Source organism: Abramis brama, assembly GCF_963993115.1.
Source record: "Abramis brama genome assembly, chromosome: 3".
Classification (NCBI taxonomy): Eukaryota; Metazoa; Chordata; class Actinopteri; order Cypriniformes; family Leuciscidae; genus Abramis; species Abramis brama.
This window is the reverse complement of record NC_139965.1, coordinates 974,264-988,473: the sequence shown is the minus strand read 5'-3', so window position 1 is coordinate 988,473 and position 14,210 is coordinate 974,264. Positions and strand designations below refer to the sequence as shown.

Here is a 14,210-nt window from a genome sequence, read left to right as displayed (position 1 = left end):
AACAGGTCTAAACATTGGGTATAGCCAGGTGAAATGTCTTGTTGAATCTTGTTGACAAATAACAGTAAAATACTTAAGGTCTGAATGGAACCCATTTTGGCTACCCATGAGCATTAATACATAGAGGCAGGAAGAAGTACTTTAGAAACCAGCCTTTATTAATTTTTAAGAGATTGGGTTTGGGACTGGGTCCATGGGACTGTTTCTGGGGGACGAGTCTGAGGGAAGAACAGGAGACAATGGTAAGGAGAATGCAGAAGACAAAAGGTAGGTAAAATAAAAAGTGAATCCCCAGAAACAGTTTTCAAAACTTTCCCCTAATGGGATTCTTCTGGACTTTTTTTCCTTACTCAGGACATATTGAGGATACAAAATTATTTGCTTCTGTTGCAATTTGTTCAACCTTTTTTTTCATAAAAATGACTGGACTATGTTTGTGCTTATTTAAAAAGAACTCTGATAGCCTATCTCTCCCTTTCTTTTCATGTTTAATTGACCCTGTTCAAAAATATGACAAATTTAAAATATGATTCCAAATTCCAATCATCTTCATATTCTCTTCATCATCCAATTACCAACATTTTTATCTTAACTATTCTCGCCAGTATAAAAAAATGGTGTTTTTGGTAATTTTCACAATTTCATGGCACCCCAGAATATTTTGTTGTATGAATATCTCAACATACCAAAAGAAAGAACAGACCCTATGCTTTTAAACAACAAAAAAAAATCTGTTTTATTCTAGCTTCGTGCATCTTTTTTATCAACACTTGAATGTTGGCAGTTGTTTCATAAAAAGCAACATGAGCAAAAAGCTGAGAAAATTGCATTTTTATCAAAGACTAACGTTACATCTAGATCAGATTTAATGATGATCAAAACACAATAGATCGAGTCCATCAACACCCTACACCCATAAAGCTTCACAGTCAGTGATCGCATTATGAAATATCGCTTGTTTCTGCTCTTCTTTGCATGCGTTTTGATCTCCTATCCTCGCATTGGCTTGAACATTTGTATACTGTAACGTACACACGGCAAGGTAGCCTACTGTATGCGTGTATTAGGCCTAATGTATTCGGAGCAAACCACCCTGATGCTAAACCTTGAAAACTTACTTCAAATATGATGTTTTCTTATCCGGGAAGTTCGGTATCTTTCAACCATCTCTTGTCCTCTGTCTGCTCGTCCGTTTGAAAACTGCGCGCGCGACACGCTGCCGGCGAACGTAATTTTTTATTTTATTTTCAAATCAGCATCAGCAACTGCCAGTAGCAAATACAATTTTGGGGTGGCACCCGGGGTGGCCAATCGCATGTCAGGGGTGTCCAGTGCCACCCCGGACCCCCCTCTGGCTCCGCCACTGGTTTAGAAGCAGATCTTCTAGAAGTGGTAAATGCCTCACTTCTCTCTGGGAGTTCCCTTTCGAAAGGGAACTCTACACTACGTCAGAATGACGCTATGGGGAACGCCTCAGGCGTGACAGGTGTCTGAAATAAATATCAACTCACGTCAATCATGTTGACCGGCGACAGCCCGTGAATCATCAGCTTGATTGATTAACGCGCGACCTGGATGTATAAAGGGGAGCCTTGCACACATGACAACATCTTTTCGTCTTCAGGGACTGTTTGTCTGTTTTGAGAATATCGCTGAAGCGCGCGGGAGGCTCTCGAGAGAAACTGTGAGCGTTTTTCATTTAAAGATGCTCCGCTCTCGTCTGACCCTTTTCTCGAGGGAGGAGGGTTCAGTATCTGAGCCCTGTGGCGATCTGTGAAAAAACAATACTGTTTGGGTACGAGGCATTCACAGTCAGTTCCTGAGGGTGCTGGCAGTGTTCATTAAGAAATATCTCGGCGCGCGTGAGAAAGAAAAAAATCCGTGCGCTGTCGGATGTTTCAACCTCGCACCTGTTGACTTTCTTCTCGAGGGATGAAAGCCAAATATATTTAACGGCTCGTTTCTCGCGCTTGCCGAGGCAGTGTGTAGACTACGAGAACGTATAAATGTTAAAACAGTATTGTCTGGTGATTATGGCTGCATTTAATTCTATGAATTAAAATGATGGAATTTTATCTGACTTTTATGAAGTTAGATATTTAGTAATTCAGCCTATCATCCAGATCGCGTTATCCAGTGTTTTTGGCTGCATTTTAATTAAGGAATTAAAATGATGAGCAGTGAACAAAAAGAGCAGGTGTAATTCTGGTCTTTTTGTAAAATGTGAAATTAACATATTTCTGTTTCTTTTCAGACCACGTTTCCTGTTTTAGAGTCTGGGGCAAAATGTTGTGGGTAAGAAAGTAAATCTAAGATTTTTTTTTTTTTCGATGGTCAGGTAGTAGGTCTTATCAGGCCTCCTTGACCAGACAGTCCCCATTTTGCAACCGGACAGCGCTTGGGCCTCCCTGAGGTGAGCTCCCAGGAATCGACTGTCAAGGAGTAATGTGGTTATCAGGTTATAGGCCTCACTAGGCCTTCCTGAATATGAGCTTCCACATACTATGGTTGAATGAGCTCCCACATATTATGGTTATCAGGTCATAGGCCTCACTAGGCCTTCCTGAATATGAGCTCCCACATACTGTGGTTATCAAGTTATAGGCCTCTCCAGGCCTTCTTGAATATAGCTCCCATATAATGTGGTTATCAGGTCATAGGCCTCACTAGGCCTTCCTGAAAATGAGCTCCCACATACTGTGGTTGAATATGAGCTCCCACATTCTGTGGTTATCAAGTTATAGGCCTCACCAGGCCTTCCTGAATATGAGCTCCCATACACGGTGGTCGCCAGGTTACAGGCCTCACCGGCCTTCCTGGTGATGGGCTTCTACATCTCAGGTTGCAGGCCTCACCCGGCCTTCCTGGTGATGGGCTTCTACATCTCAGGTTGCAGGCCTCACCGGCCTTCCTGGTGATGGGCTTCTACATGTCAGGTTGCAGGCCTCACCCGGCCTTCCTGAATGTGAGCTTCCACATACTGTGGTTGAATATGAGCTCCCACATTCTGTGGTTATCAGGTCAGAGGCCTCACCAGGCCTTCCTGTATATGAGCTCCCACATACTGTGGTTGAATATGAGCTCCCACATACTGTGGTTATCAGGTCAGAGGCCTCACCAGGCCTTCCTGAATATGAGCTCCCACATACTGTGGTTAGCAGGTCAGAGGCCTCACTAGGCCTTCCTGAATATGAGCTCCCACATACTGTGGTTATCAAGTTATAGGCCTCTCCAGGCCTTCTTGAATATAGCTCCCATATAATGTGGTTATCAGGTCATAAGCCTCACTAGGCCTTCCTGAAAATGAGCTCCCACATACTGTGGTTGAATATGAGCTCCCACATTCTGTGGTTATCAGGTCATAGGCCTCACTAGGCCTTCCTGAGTATGAGCTCCCACATACTGTGGTCGCCAGGTTACAGGCCTCACCAGCCTTCCTGGTGATGGGCTTCTACATGTCAGGTTACAGGCCTCACCTGGCCTTCCTGAATGTGAGCTCCCACATACTGTGGCCGCCAGGTTACAGGCCTCACCCGGCCTTCCTGAGTATGAGTTCCCACACACCGTGGTCGCAGGTCTTCCTAGTTATGAGCTTCCTCATGTCAGGTTACAGGCCTCATCCGGCCTTCTTGAATGTGAGTTCCCACTTACTGTGGTCACCAGGTTTCAGGCCTCATAGGCCTTCCTGAGTATGAGCTCCCACATACTGTGGTCGCCAGGTTACAGGCCTCACAGGCCTTCCTGAGTATGAGCTCCCACATACTGTGGTTGCCAGGTTGCAGGCTTCCTAAAGGCCTTCCTGGTTATGAGTTTTTCACATGTCAGGTTACAGGCCTCATCCAGGCCTTCCTGAATGTGAACTCCCACTCTCTGTGGTCGCTAGGGTTTAGGCCACACTGGTTGTGAGCTTCCACATGTCAGGTTGCAGGCCTCTTCAGGCCTTCCTGAATGTGAGCTCCCACGCATTGTGTTCATCAGGTTATAGGCCTCATCTGGCCTTCCTGATCATGGGTTCCCACATGCTGTGGTTGCCAGGTTACAGGCCTCACCGGCCTTCCTGGATACGAGCTCCCACAGTCTGTGGTCGTCAGGTCACAGGCCTTAGGGGCCTTCCTGAGAATGAGCTCCCACTTACTGTGGTCATCAGGTTATAGGCCTCACTAGGCCTTCCTGAATATAGAGTGATGAAGTACATGCACCTTTACTTCATCTATTTTTCTTAAACCCATGCTTATGTAAGTCACACGACTAACGTCCTGTGTACTTTCTAAAATCCATTTTTATGGTAAGGGTCATGCGCTGTTCGCTTCGGTCCCTTCCTATGTGGCTCAGACCTTGGTCTTTCACCTCGGGTCCCACTCTAGATGCGTCCTGTCGTCACTTTTTACGACAGACGCCTTTCTCTAGCTAACTTCCACATTCTGATGAGCTCCCACACACTGTGGTCACCGTGTTACAGGCCTCACCGGCCTTCCCGAGTATGAGCTCCCACATGCTGTGGTCGCCAGGTTAGAGGCCTCATCAGGCCTTCTTGGGTTCAGAATGGCTAAGTACATGCACTTTCTTTCATGTACTTTCTATTTCCAATATTTATGGTAAGGGTTGTGCGCTGTACGCTTTATTCCCTTTCTGAAAGTGAGCTCCCACAGGTTGTGGTCCCCAGGTTATAGGCCTCACCGGCCTTCCTGATAGGAGTTCCCACATGCTGTGGTCGCTAGGTTAGAGGCCTCATAGGCCTTCCTGATTTGAGCTCCCACATGCTGTGGTCGCCAGGTTAGAGGCCTCACCGGCCTTCCTGATAGGAGTTCCCACATGCTGTGGTCGCCAGGTTACAGGCCTCACCGGCCTTCCTGATATGAGCTCCCACATACTGTGGTTAGCAGGTCAGAGGCCTCACTAGGCCTTCCTGAATATGAGCTCCCACATACTGTGGTTGAATATGAGCTCCCACATGCTGTGGTCACCAGGTCAGAGGCCTTACCGGCCTTCCTGAAGGTAAGCTCCCACATATTGTGGTTGAATACAAGCTCCCCCATGTTGTGGTCGCCAGGTTAGAGGTCCTACCAGGCCTTCCTGGAGGTAAGCTCCCTTTAGGCCCTCACAGGCCTCCTCAGTGTTTTGAAACTCAAACACTGGGTAGATCCATGGATAGAGTAGAGAAACTCCCCTCGCTGGCAAGGGTTGTAAAGCACTATGCTGAGTCATACTCTCCAGGATGTCCCGTCTCTGAGATCCGGGCTGAGTGGTTCACTGCCTGCTTCGCAGTCCCTCGGGTTGGATGCCTTCCTAAGGCAAGTTCCAGAGGCTCTGTCTTCGGACAGACAGGAAGTGGCCAGACTTTAGTGTCTTATGTAGTGACACCAGGTCAGGCCTGCCTGGTGGTATTTCAGGTGGCACGTTCCCCTGAACAGTGACTGGCTGGGGTTCCCTCGGGTCCCCTAGCCACATTCCCTAGAAGGGACCCTTTCTAGTTTTTGAATTGTGGTCCTAGGCCTTTGAGCTGGCCCAGGTAGACCTTCCTTTAAAACTGTGAGGTTTTCTGTGGTATCATTTAGCTTGGGCTATGACCGTAGGGAATGCTGTCACTGACAGCCCAGTGTGACCTGAGGGCATGCACTCCCCTTAGCATGGTGGCGTTGGTATATCGTTCCCCATAGCGTCATTCTGACGTAGTGTAGAGTTCCCTTTCGAAAGGGAACGTCTCAGGTTACGACTGTAACCTATGTTCCCTGAGAACAGGGAACGAGACACTACGTCTTCCTGCCATGCCTCGGGGCCTGCCTGCAACAGTCCCTTCAGACGATAGGATGTTGTCATGTGTGCAAGGCTCCCCTTTATACATCCAGGTCGCGCGTTAATCAATCAAGCTGATGATTCACGGGCTGTCGCCGGTCAACATGATTGACGTGAGTTGATATTTATTTCAGACACCTGTCACGCCTGAGGCGTTCCCCATAGCGTCATTCTGACGTAGTGTCTCGTTCCCTGTTCTCAGGGAACATAGGTTACAGTCGTAACCTGAGACGTTTTCCAAACTCCCTGAAAACTGCAGTTGTCAAGCCCCTCCTGAAAAAGAGCAATCTGGATAAGACCATATTAAGCAACTATAGACCGATCTCAAATCTTCCTTTCATAGGCAAGATCATTGAAAATTTGTCTTCAATTGGCTTTATGAAGGAACCCTTTCTAGTTTTTGAATTGTGGTCCTAGGCCTTTGAGCTGGCCCAGGTAGACCTTCCTTTAAAACTGTGAGATTAATCAGTTTGTCCAATAATTGACACTGTCGATTATAACATACTTCTTGACAGGCTGGAAAACTGAGTGGGGCTTTCTGGGATAGTCCTAAATGGTTCAGGTCATACTTAGATGGGAGAGGTTATTATGTGAGTATAGGAGACCATAAGTCTGAGTGGACATCCATGACATGCGGAGTCCCTCAAGGCTCAATTCTTGCGCCACTCCTGTTCAACCTGTATATGCTCCCAATGAGCCAAATAATGAGAAAGAACCAAATTGCTTACCATAGCTATGCAGACGACACACACACACACACCACAGCTATGCAGACGACACACAGATCTACTTAGCCCTATCGTCTAACGATTACAGCCCCATTGACTCCCTGTGCCGATGCATTGATGAAGTCAACAGTTGGATGTGCCAAAACTTTCTTCAGTTAAACAAAGACAAAACTGAAGTCATTGCGTTTGGAAACAAAGATGAAGTTCTCAAGGTGAATGCATACCTTCACTCTAGGGGTCAAACAACTAAAAATCAAGTCAGGAATCTTGGTGTATCACTAGAGTCAGACCTTAGTTTCAGTAGTCATGTCAAAGCAATAACTAAATCAGCATACTATCATCTGAAAAATATTGCAAGAATTAGATGCTTTGTTTCCAGACAAGACTTAGAGAAACGAGTTCATGCTTTCGTCACCAGCAGGTGGATTATTGTAATGGACTCCTCACTGGCCTTCCCAAAAACACCATAAGACAATTCTGCTGGAACCAGCTTCCAGAAGAGATCAGACGTGCTCCTACAGTATCACATTCAAATCCCTCATCTGTTTAGCTGTGCATTTACTGAATGAGCACTGTGTCACTGTTCGTCCGACTGTTTGTACTGTACCGTATTTTATTTTATTTTTCATTCTAAACTGTTTTAATTATTCTTATTTCTTTTTATTATTTTAATTTCTTCTATGTAAAGCACTTTGAATTGCCATTGTGTATGAAATATGCTATATAAATAAACTTGCCTTGCCTTGCTTTTGAAACAATCTGTATTGTAAAAAGCGCTATATAAATAAAGGTGACTTGACGATTGACCAAGGGGGAGCCGGTGGGGCCGCAGGGTCGAGGGTCTCTGGTGGAGCCAAGGGTGGGAGGAGCCAAAGCGGAGCCGACAGGTCGACGGGCCGAGGTGGAGTGAAGGGATCAGAGGCCGGAGGCACGGCCACAGGATCCTCTCACTAGGGCAGGGCTGGTGGATGCACAACCTGAGGCTTCACGTCGCAGCAAGTCGTTCCCGGGGAAGACGAAGGGCATCCAGCAGAGGCAGGGCTGGAGGACTGGCTGAGGTGAAGGTGAGAGAGGGAAGCTGGACGGGATCAATAACGGTAATTCCAATTCCCAACAAGTCAATGAAACGGTCTCAGTGCTGTCTTTAAACAGCGATGATGAAGAACAGGCAAATGATTCAGGGTGGGAGGCAGTACCTCAGTGTCCCAGTTTATCAGCCAGTCCTCAGTGTCCAATTCCACCAGAACTCCCTCAGCCACAGATGCCGCTGGCTCACACCCCTGGTCAGACTCAGTCTGAGGCTCTGGCTCCGGGACGATGGTCGGCGATGTCCTCTCTTTAACGGACTCTGGCTCACACATCGCGGCAGGCTGAAGCTCTCCGTCTGCTGGGGCTCAGATGAAATCTCCTCGGTTTAGTGTGTTGGTGGGGGGCAGGGCTCTGGGTCTGGTGGCAAGATGGAAGCTTTCGAGGAACTCCTCCACGTATCCAGGAATCGCTCCAGGTCTCTGCCACTCTAGAACATAAACTGTCCCTCCATCCAAAACTCTATTGCCCCTCCTTGTGTCGTTAATAGACACAATGTCCATTTCTTTGTTTGGTCCGGTCATCTGTCACACAAGGTTGATGAGTGATTATTGATGATGTTTTAAGAGTCTTTAATAATCCACTACAAAGGCAATCCAAACAGGCAGGCAAACAAAACAACCTCTAACATGGACCGTGACCAGACAAAGAGTGACTGTGAGTGTACAACTTATAAAGCAAACACAAACGAGATGATAATCAAACACAGCTGAAACACAGAACTCATAATGACGGTAAGCAAGGAGACAAACGAGTGGCGGGAAAATAGAGCAAAAGGGAAACAGGAGTTAAGTGACTGTGACAGTTGTATTTTGATTCTGAGAATGTTTACAACTTCAAGAAATTATTATTTTTATATTGATGCAGTTGTGTCTTTCGTTTTCATTTACTCTGAGCATCTTGTTCTGTGGATTCGCCCTCAGCCATCTGTATCAGACTTTACATTTCAGATCGTGTTTTTTATTAAATGAACACAAACATCAACCAATGTGCATTTCAATTATCAGTTACATTGTTTTATAAGAGAAAAGTAAGAGCCCAAAGTACAATGATCATCTGTTAAATATCAAAAGTATTTGGTCAAGGCACCTTTAGACATTTTATCAAACATTTTAGACATCATGTTTCTCCATCAATATACAGTAAAAAAGTACAAATATCTTTGAGCATCATGTTTTGTGAGCCTTGATCTTAAAGTCATGAAGACTTTTATTCCTCCTGTAAGGCTGAAGATTTACATTTATTCATTATCAGAGGCTTTTATCAGTGACTTACAAATGAGGAACAAGCAGTTTGTCGTAAGAGTCAACAATATTCATAATACACAAGTTTAGAGCAGGACCACAGATTAATACACAGGTTAGGGAAATTACATGCAGGGAAGTATAAAAAAAGTATAGTTATAGTAAGTTCATGTGTTTCTGGATATATGTGTTAGTAACAGAGAGGATGAAGAACTATTTAATATGTGAAGACTGTAATAACTCACTTCATCATCTCTGTTTTCAGACACTAGATGAATGTGGGAAAGAAGTTGAGTTTGCAATCCCAGCTTACATCTGGACTGGTTTGATTTTTCTGTGGCTGATTCTGTTGGTTCATGTTCAGTTTTCTGTTCTGCAGTTCAGCCAGTATCAGAGCAAGACGAGATCCCTGAATCAGTCAGATCAAGAGTGTCTTGAGCTGTAATAGTGTTGCTGTGAGCAGAGAATGTGCAGCACTTGATCTGATGATGTTATGTGATTATTGTAATAATATTGCTTCATCTAAAGTTGTCGTACCTTAAAGACTGAACTGATGCTGCTGTGTTCAAGCTGTACATTTTATCAGTATTCATGATCTTTGGGAATCAAACCATGAGCCTGATGCTCTACTTGTGGATTTTAAACACTTTTCTAGGATGTATATCTGAGAAGAGATATTTACTTTTTTCATATTCGTTCTTCTGTCTAAACACACTGGATTGGTCAGTCAAGCTTCTGAGCTGTAACTCAGTAAAGGTTCACTGGACTCTTACAGGTGATTCTACAGGTGCAGGTGTTTCTACAGGTGTTTCTACAGGTGATTCTACAGATTCTGGACAATCCAGAATTTCTAGTGGACTCGGATCTCCTACTCCTGGATTAAACAGCGGAACGACTGATCCAGTGAATCTGATCCTCATGGTCAGCAGATGTTTCCTCTCTTTGACACTGTAAAATGACAGCAGACCGTGATCATAATCTAACAGAACTCCCAGTTGTTCAGGTCTCGGCGTCAGTGGGAGAGTAACTGGTGGATCAGAGCTGATGTAAAAGCCATTAGGACCGTCTGAACACAAGAACCAGTAACCGCTTGATGGAGTTACAGCAGATCTGTCTTTTGAACAAAAATTTCCATGTTTCGCCACACCAATTAACCAGTAGATTTTAGGAGGAGTATCTTGTACTGCCAAATCAACCTCCCAATAGTGACGTCCAGATGTAAATCTTTGAGCTCCAGATGCACATAATTCATATGGAAATCCCTCTCCAGTGTGATTATATCCTGGAGCATTTCCCACTATTTTACGGTCCTTAGTGATCATCAGATCTGGATGTGAACGCCCAGGATCAATAATGATCTGAACTGTGAAGAAAATAATGCAACAATTATTAATACACTTCAACATGTGTGAGATCATATTTACAAATATGTGCATATATGACTAAAGATGATGAAATATATATAACTGAGATGATGTCATCATACCTGCATGTTTCCTCAGTTCTTCTATATTTGTGTCTCCCACAACTAAAATGAAAAATAATTTGAGACTTTAGAGAAAGAAATCTACTCCTGTATCTGTATCATCAATATATAACAGACATTATTAGTTTTTATCAACTTTTATGAATTGTTTATTCCCCGTAATGAAGTTGTATATTTGATTATGTTCACACTATGTTTCTGCAACACTTTGTAAAATATACAGCGGAGTCCAAAAGTCAAAAGACAATCTGGGATACAACAATTCTACACTTGTAAATAAAATTTTGAATCCCAATACGTGTGTGTGAGTGTGTTGCTGTATGTGTGAGAGTGTGTATGTGTGTGTGTGTGTGGGAGAGAGTGTGTGTGACTGTGTGTGTGTGTGTGTGTGTGTGTGTGTGTGTATGTGTATGTGAGTGAGTGAGTGAGTGAGTGTCTGTGTGTGTGTGTGTGTGTGTGTGTGTGTGTGAGAGAGAGAGAGTGACTGACTGAGTGTGAGTGTGTGTGTGTGTGTGTGTGAGTGTGTGTGTGAGAGAGAGAGAGAGAGAGAGAGAGAGATAGAGTGTGTGAGTGTGAGTGAGTGAGTGTGTGAGAGAGTATGAGTGTGTGTGTGTGTGTGTGTGTGTGTGTGTGTGTGAATAGTTCAGTCCTAAACTCAGTGTTTTGTGAGTCACCAAACCTGTTATATTAATGTTTTCTTCTGCTACAACATGCATGTTAATGTTTAGTTAATGATTAGTGCGTCACTTCAGCGGTTTCAGTTCTTGTAATATATATCAAAGAACAACATCTTCAAGTACCTTCTTTTGTCAGTTTCTCCGTAGATTCATCGTCACAAACTAAAATGAGAGAAAATTTAATTGGAGGGATTAATTATCATTCAGCTTCCACAAATACTCCAGACACTATAAACCTCAATAACTCTTTGAACTCTTTCAGGCAGAATCTCTTTAAGATATTAACTTGTATTGTTGTCAGTTACGCTTCTTAGGCTCAGGGTCAAAGGTCATTCTAGCCTCATAAAAACACCACACTGCTCTTCGTGTTCATCCGTTCATCCAGGAATTACTTTAGTTGTGTCAGTCTTTCAAGACATTCAGATCAGATTGGTTTGAAATGATGATGTTCTTAATTATCAATTCTATCTTCAAATAAGAAATGAAAAGTGCTGTATCAGTGTTTGCTGAGGTTATGAATTCTACAGTCATAAACTGAATGATTTCCATCACATCTGCCTTGTGATTTGGTGTTTCTCTGAATGCACTGTGGCTTCTGTGTGTAACCCCCTCATTTACCTTATACAATCAAAATGTTTTAGAAATGGTATGATTGTATTTATAGATTGTGAAAATGTAAACATTTCAACTATAAACTCTGAAGCAAAATGAGAGATTTTAGGTCAAGAGAGCTTTTTCCTGTTCCTGGAGATCTTCCTGCAGAGTTCAGTTCCAGCCTAACACAGTCAGGGCCGGAGCGAGGGCATGGCTTCTGTGTTTTTTTAAAAGACCTGAAACTTTTAGGTTCCCTTTCGAAAGGGAACTCGCACTGCGTCCCCTAGGGATCGTTATGTGGAATGCATTGGGCGCGACCGGTGTCTGAAGTGAAAATCTAAACACGACAATGAACTTGACATTGGCAGGCGGCAGCCTATGACGTCACTACAGGTGAGACAGAGAGTATAAAAGGGCACCTGTGCAATACGTCATCCTCTTATCGTTTGTTTGAACGTGTGATCTGAACAGGCAAATTTATTTTAGCTAGCACTGTGAATTTTAGAATGTGTGTTCACAGCCAGGGTCATCATCCTTTGTCGTGGGAGTCCTCGTGGAGTTTGAGGGAATGGAAGCAAGCCCAGCCCACCCTCCCACTACTGAGTGTGAGTACCGGCTGGACTTACTGGACAGTTTCTTTGAGTGTGGAGAGAGGAATTCCTTATGTCCCCTGATATTGCCAGAATGTACATCCACTTCAGTCCTGCTGACCCCACCCAGCCTCCCTCTCCCACCACCTCTACATACTGCTATCAGTAGTGTTGTGTTAGTTTTCATGCTACTATCTATTCTCATCCTCATCCTCAGTCCTCAGCCAAGTCTGCCACCCAGTCGTCATCGTCCCACATCGGTCCCGCTGGGTCACCTCTACCTCCTCTCAGTGGCGTTGTTACACTGCGGACTTGCTGGTAGCATATTCCTTCTGGGCGCGATGAACCGTGATGAGAACTGTCGGCTTCACCTGGGTCGGACATCGCCACGCCTCCGCTGCAGACTTGATTCCCCACTTCCATCTCAGGAGGTTGTTCCATCTGCGGCTCCGTCGCAGCTGCCCAGGTCATCGGTGTCACATTGCTTCCTCTGCCTTCCATTTTTGCTCTGGGCTCCACTACCTTTGGCTCCATCGCCGACGGTCATTCCCCTAGTGTCGTCAGCCGGGATTCCACCATGGCCCCTCCCTCCACAAACTCCACCGTGGGCTTCTGTCCCGACGATCACTTGGCTCCTCCCATCTTCCCAACCATGGCTTCTTCCTCCGTCATCGCCTCCATGGTCTCATCTATCTGCTCTCACCATCCCTTCGCCATTTTCTCGTCTGCCTCATCCGTAAATGTTTTGGCCATACATGTACACGACAACAGAGTTTTGGGTGCCTGAAAACGCTAACTTTTGAAAACGTTCTCCGTGTAAACAACAAAAACGATCTCTAAAAACGATGATGTCGTGCACATGCGTATTACGTGTTCAGTCTATTGTGTTTCATCGCCATCTACTGGCCTGGCAGGAGAACACAGAGATTTTAGTCATTTTCGCGGATCCGTGTGAATGGGGATCATTTTGATATTGGTGTCGTCTGTACGTGGAAAACTCAAAGGAAGGAGAAAACTTCTCCGTTTTAAGCATATCATTGTTGTGTAAACATAACCTACAATGTGATGGAGAGAAAGGGGGACAGGATGGAACAAACCACAAGCTTTATAAATACTGTACAGTGTATGTAACTGAGATATCATAAAATACCTGTATCTTTCTTCAGTTCTTCTGTTAATTCGTATCCCACAACTAAATTGAAAAACAAATAATTGAAGGTTTTAGAGAAAGAAAACTACAGCTGTAATTGTGGACATATACATACAGTTATTATTATTTTCTGGAAATGTGTTCTGGTACAAGATTTCTGCTACAACATGCACATGAGCATTTATTTGATGTTTATAGCTTCAGATATTATTGCTGATATTGTAATATTAAGCTTCATCAGATACCTTCTTTTGTCACTCTCTCCGTAGATTCATCGTCACAAACTTTCTCAGCGGGAGAGGCCAGGAGACTTGAACCGTCATCTGAACCAGCTCTGGAAACCACAGCCTGGATTCCCAGAGGGGGGCCACTAGGAGGACTGGGCATCCGCTCTCCCTGACCCGTTAGATGACCTGGGGGATCATTGAAACAGAGGGAAACGCATAAAGGGGGCGGCTGGGCCAGAGATGGGCCAACGCGTCCCTGTTCTTCGAGAAGAACACTGCGCAGTGAGTGTTGGTTTTCAAGGCGAAAAAGTCAACTTCGGCCTCGCCGAACACACTTCATATTAGACCGACCGTCTTAGGGTTCAGGGACCACTCGCCTAGGGGAGTGTTGCCCCGTGAAAGCATATCCGCACCCAGATTCTGAATGCCAGGGATATGTGCTGCCCTCAGAGAGCTCAGATTGGCTTGCGCCCAGAAGAGGAGGCCTCTTGCCATGGTGTACAGGTTGCCCGACCTGACACCGCCCTGCCGATTTATGTATGCCACCACTGACGTGTTGTATGGCAGTTGATATGTAAGCTCTGCTCCGTGCTCGACCAGAGGCCGGAGGCAGGCTTGCCCTCGTGCAGCGCTCC

General features: G+C 44.9%; 1 protein-coding gene across 1 annotated transcript in view; it reads right to left on the bottom strand.

Moving 5' to 3' along the window:
• Positions 1–8,464: 8,464 nt before the first annotated feature.
• LOC311079258 (butyrophilin subfamily 2 member A1-like) overlaps positions 8,465–14,210 on the bottom strand; it is a 29,400-nt gene continuing 23,654 nt past the window's right edge. The window contains exons 10-14 of the mRNA XM_084108515.1: positions 13,594–13,761; positions 13,349–13,390; positions 11,138–11,176; positions 10,338–10,379; positions 8,465–10,214 (exon numbers count right to left, since the gene is read on the bottom strand). Coding sequence (XP_083964641.1) covers positions 9,610–10,214; positions 10,338–10,379; positions 11,138–11,176; positions 13,349–13,390; positions 13,594–13,761 — 896 coding nt within the window. The 3' untranslated portion in view covers positions 8,465–9,609. The remainder of the gene's footprint in view (positions 10,215–10,337; positions 10,380–11,137; positions 11,177–13,348; positions 13,391–13,593; positions 13,762–14,210) is intronic.